Raw genomic sequence first — 4,674 nt, forward strand, 5'->3', positions numbered from 1 at the left:
GGACAATCTAAAGTAGATAGCTTTTTTTCAAACTATAAAATGAACATATGATGGTTTACAGTCGTACATGTCCAGCCTTTGTAAACTTGAATCGGCATACTTAGTTTGACCATGACATATCTTTGTGTTCACTTTATCTCTTCTAATTGTCATCTTAATAATGTGTTTAGCTACTCCAAGATCTTCTATTTCAAATTTATCTATAAATTAAGGCTTTCATTTTGAAATCATACATTTCCCTTAACATATAAAAAATATAGCATTAACATATAATGCAACCAATAGAAAATGATCATAATCAATTTTATAATAAACACATTGATCTAATTTAGAATGCTCAAATCTCAAACTCAACACATGATATAAATTTTGGGTACCACATCGTAGGACTTTGTTTTAGGCAATACAAAGATATCTTCAATTTACATACCAATTTTCTTTTACCTTTCACCATATAGTGCTCTAGCTATGTCATATAAATATCTTTCACTAAGTCACTGTGAAGGATATTTATTTTCACATCCATTATCTCAACCTCAAGATCATAAGTAGCAGCAATGGAAAGAAAGAAACTAATGGGTTTTTTATTTAATAGGAGAAAATATCTCACTATAATCAACAACTTCAACTTGAGAATAACTTTTTGCAACCAACTTTTCTTTGCACTTTTCAATACTTCAATATGAGCCAATATTTTCTTGAACACCCATTTTCTAACAAAAAGCTTCAGTCCCTCACAAAATGGTAAAATAGGCTCTTTATTTAGAGCTATTCAATATGAAATAAATCTTGAACATTCTTCTTTTAGTCTCCTACTTAGTTGCTCTATCATTCATTGTAAAAGTAGTCCAATTAGCTAAGTCTTCATAACATATTTCTATAATCTCTCATAAATCTTTCCCTATCAAAAAAGTTATCATCTTGATGCATCAATTATCATAATCACTTCCATTAAATTTTGAAATCTAGACAAGGAGTTAAAATTTGTCATGATGAATTATTAGAGAGATCGTGACCACTAAGTATTTAACCCAAAAGAAAAGAACTTGCTCTAATACCAAATGAACATTTGATACAGACCCAACACATAGCAAAGATAAAACAACTTCTAATAGACTTTAAAGATATCAGAAATAATCACACCAATTTTATGATCAACAAAGACTTAAAAATATATATTAATTTATGAAAAAAATATGATTAACATTCTTCTCTAGCTTGCATAAACAGCACAAGGAGACTGTTACTTACAGAGGTTACAGCCACTAAATAAAAACAGTTTGCAGCCTTAATATGCATGCAACATTTTAAAACAAAAATAGCTCATAAGGTATTATAAAAAACTTCATGAAAATTTCCATCTATAAATAATAGTCTAAAAATAAAACTATAATTAACAGTAGAGCCACCATGCATAAGTGAATTGTATGGCAGTGAGACTCATGCATCACTTATCAACATTTACCATCTCAGCCTTAGAAGTAACCTACCTGTTTAACCTCATTCATTGGGGGTATCTATAAACACCGTAAGTTGAAACCCTTTTAACTGGACTCCCCAACATCAAATTTCTCAATCTTTTAGACATAAACATTCCCATTAACAGTAAGCCAACTCCCATAAGATAACCTATACCCATACCTGCGAAAAATTCCCAGTTGATGTCTTCATTATGTTTTCTATTTGAGACTGGAAGAGGAGATGGTGATGATGAAACGTTGAAACATGGCTTAGGTAAAGGTGCTCCACAGAGACCACTGTTGTTGCTGAATGCATCTGCATCAAATGTTAAAAACTGAGGGCCAACGGGAATTCTCCCTGAAAGCTTATTACAGGACACGTTAAACTTTGCCAAAGTTGAGATAGATCCGAGGGTGGATGGGATCTCTCCTGATAGCTGGTTGTGGGAAAGATCCAGATTTTCCAAGAAAACTAGATTCCCAAGGCTTTAAGGGATGTGCCCACTAATGTTGTTTCACGATATGTTCACAGAAAAAAGCCCATGCAGAGAGCCTATTGAAGATGGAATCTCTCCTGTAAATCTGTTATCTGAGAAATCCAACAGTTTATACCCAAGTCGCTTCAGCTGCCTGAACTTGCCCTTGTAGGCAAGATATACGTCGATGTTGTAGAAAAAGTAGCTTCTTCTGTTGGGTGGAAGATATATGCCGGAAGAATACTGCATGCCCAGGATATTTCCCAGTTGGGAAGGTATTTCTCCATGAAACCTATTGCTTGACAGATCCAGGATTTCCAGCTTAGACAGACGGGATATTCCAACAGGAATGGTTCCCCACAGCTTGTTTTGCCGAAGAATCAATATAGTCAAGTTGAGGAAATCCAAAACTCTGTCTGGAAACTTTCCTGTGAATAAATTTGCCCAAAAATCAAGAACCAGCAGCCCAGATAGGTTGTGCACAGCCGCTCCAATATTTCCCGTGAATCTGTTTTCTGGAAGCATCAAATAGTTGAGATTTTCTAGGGTTCCCAAATTGGGTGGAATAGCTCCAGACAGATGGTTGTACCCGACGTTAAGCAGATTCAGAGTTGTGCAATTAGCCAGATCGTGTGGAAGAATGCCCATCAGTTGGTTGTTGGAGACATCCAGCATCTCCAGCCTTGATAGCCTCGTTATTGTAGACAGTATGTGACCACCGATTCTGTTTGTGGAAATATTGAAGAACCTGAGCTTTGTGGAGTTGCCTATCTCTGACGGGATTGATCCTACCAACATATTCTATGATAAATCCAAGAGCACCATGGACTGCGAATTGAACAATTCAGGCGGAATGACTCCACCCACCATATTTTGTGCGATGCTAATATATTGAAGATATTCTAGAGATGAAACCCATGAGGGAAGCTCACCCCAAAGTTGGTTTTCGCTAATGTCTATGAGAATAATGTCGTATTGAGTGGATATCCATGGCGGAATGAGCCCGCTGATATTGTTGGCACCCAATACCAAGTGAATCAGCTGAAATTTGGGTATCCATGTTTCACTTCCTCCATCTGTCAAGTGATTCTGATCCAAAAACAGGAGCATCAGCGACGATGCATCTGCCAGAGCATCAGGAATTCCGCCGGATAGCTGGTTGACACCCAGATCAAGTAGCACAAAAATTTTCAGATCACCGAAGGCCGCCGGAATCGATCCATTCAGAGAGTTGGAAGAGATGTTCAACAATACAAGTTCTTGTAGCATTCCAAGAACTGATGGAATAGGACCACTCAATTGATTGTCCCCTAGATATATTTTCTGCACATTGGAAAGACTACCTAGGGACTCTGGTACTGAACCGGTTAGGGCATTTTCTGAAAGATCTAAAATACTAAGAAGAGAAAGCTTACCGAGTGACCAGGGAATTCATCCTGTAAAAGAATTCTGGTAGAGATTGAGATATTCCAACGAGGATAGATTTCCGAGCTCCTGAGGAATGGACCCTGTGACTTCATTTTTAGAGAGGTCCAAATGCTTCAGATGGCCCATCTCTCCCATTTTTAGAGAGGTCCAAATGCTTATGAGATTTCTCGCAATCCTGGGCTCTTGCAAGAGTGTAAGGTTGGATATGGCCGCAGGAAGTTGGCCGCTGAGATGGTTGTCATTGAGATGCAAGCTTCTGAGATTTCTGAGATATGCAACAGAAGAAGGCAAGTTTCCGGACAAGTTATTACTGAAGAGATCTAAATATTGTAAGAGCTGAAGCTGATAGATCATATTTGGAATGGAACCAGACAATCCGCCTGAGGATAGTCTGAGTAGTGTAAGATTCCTCAACCCACAGAATCCCGGAGGTATGGAGCCATAGAACAATTTTCCATGGATTTGCAGAGTGTTTAAACTCTGAATACGAGCCAACTGAGCAAGACTTGTGCTGGGGCTTGCCACCGAATCTTCAACATTTGAGAAATTAAGTGTAACTGACGTTAAGAGCCCCGTGTTGGCATTGCAAATAACTCCACTCCACCTGCAGCAATTTACAGACTTATTCCTTGAACGCAATATTTTGACATTTTTTTCTACCAAGTTTTTCTTGAAGTTGAGAAGGGCTTTCGAATCTTGGGTTCTGCAAGGCGTTGATTCACACATAGCTCTGCTCCATATTATGGATACTGTTAAAAATACTCTCGTTGTCATTTTTCTGTTCTGCCAATCAAGATTAGCCATTTTCTGCAGTTCGAGGATTTCCAAAGCAAACTATGAGACCTTGGATGCGTATTTGACTGCAATTGGCTGACCGAACTGGGAAGCTGCAGTACTTCACACCCATTTGTCGAGCATTTGTATTAAATTCTGTATTAAGTGTAAAGGTCGAAATAGCAAGCCGATGAAATTCTTCTGTATGTGTTGGAGAATACTGACTAGTTATGTCTTTAATTAATTATGTAAATTGTTCCTCCTTTTTTTCAATAGAAGTCGGTGAATAATTTTAGTTTAGGTTTCGTGGATATGCAATTGACTCAAGTCATTTTATATATATACATATGTGTGGATTTGACTTCTAAAGTTTTAAATTTGAATTTTATCAAATAGTCAATGATTTTATATCTTATTAGGGTAAGTTCTTATGGAAGAGGCCTTGAAATTTTGAGTGGGTGCTATTAAGAATTTTTAGGAATATCTTAAAGCTGGTGGTCCTATAAATTTACTAGTGTAGTTAAATTTAAAAGTTT

At 37.2% G+C, this 4,674-nt stretch overlaps 2 protein-coding genes across 2 annotated transcripts; both read right to left on the bottom strand.

Annotated features, from left to right (window-relative positions):
* Positions 1-1,504: 1,504 nt before the first annotated feature.
* LOC131030347 (receptor-like protein EIX1) lies at positions 1,505-2,734 on the bottom strand. Its single transcript, XM_057961112.2, has 2 exons — positions 1,991-2,734; positions 1,505-1,897 (listed from the first exon to the last, which is right to left on the bottom strand). Exons 1-2 carry the CDS (start codon positions 2,732-2,734, stop codon positions 1,505-1,507), a joined length of 1,137 nt encoding a protein of 378 aa, XP_057817095.1.
* A 3-nt stretch (positions 2,735-2,737) lies between these two features.
* LOC131030346 (brassinosteroid LRR receptor kinase BRI1-like) lies at positions 2,738-3,205 on the bottom strand. Its single transcript, XM_057961111.2, has one exon. It carries the CDS (start codon positions 3,203-3,205, stop codon positions 2,738-2,740), a length of 468 nt encoding a protein of 155 aa, XP_057817094.2.
* Between the last annotated feature and the right edge of the window lie 1,469 nt (positions 3,206-4,674).

The sequence above is a fragment of the Cryptomeria japonica genome, chromosome 1 (assembly GCF_030272615.1).
Source record: "Cryptomeria japonica chromosome 1, Sugi_1.0, whole genome shotgun sequence".
NCBI classification, from domain to species: Eukaryota; Viridiplantae; Streptophyta; class Pinopsida; order Cupressales; family Cupressaceae; genus Cryptomeria; species Cryptomeria japonica.

What these genes read in the sequence shown, in the direction of transcription:
- LOC131030347 (XM_057961112.2), bottom strand. Translation starts at nt 2,734, where the DNA reads ATGTTGGTAGGATCAATCCCGTCAGAGATAGGCAACTCCACAAAGCTC. An exon ending in CTCTGCATGGGCTTTTTTCT is followed by an intron (nt 1,898 to 1,990) that starts GTGAACATATCG and finishes TCCCACAACCAG; the next exon opens with CTATCAGGAGAGATCCCATC.
- LOC131030346 (XM_057961111.2), bottom strand. Translation starts at nt 3,205, where the DNA reads ATGCTACAAGAACTTGTATTGTTGAACATCTCTTCCAACTCTCTGAAT.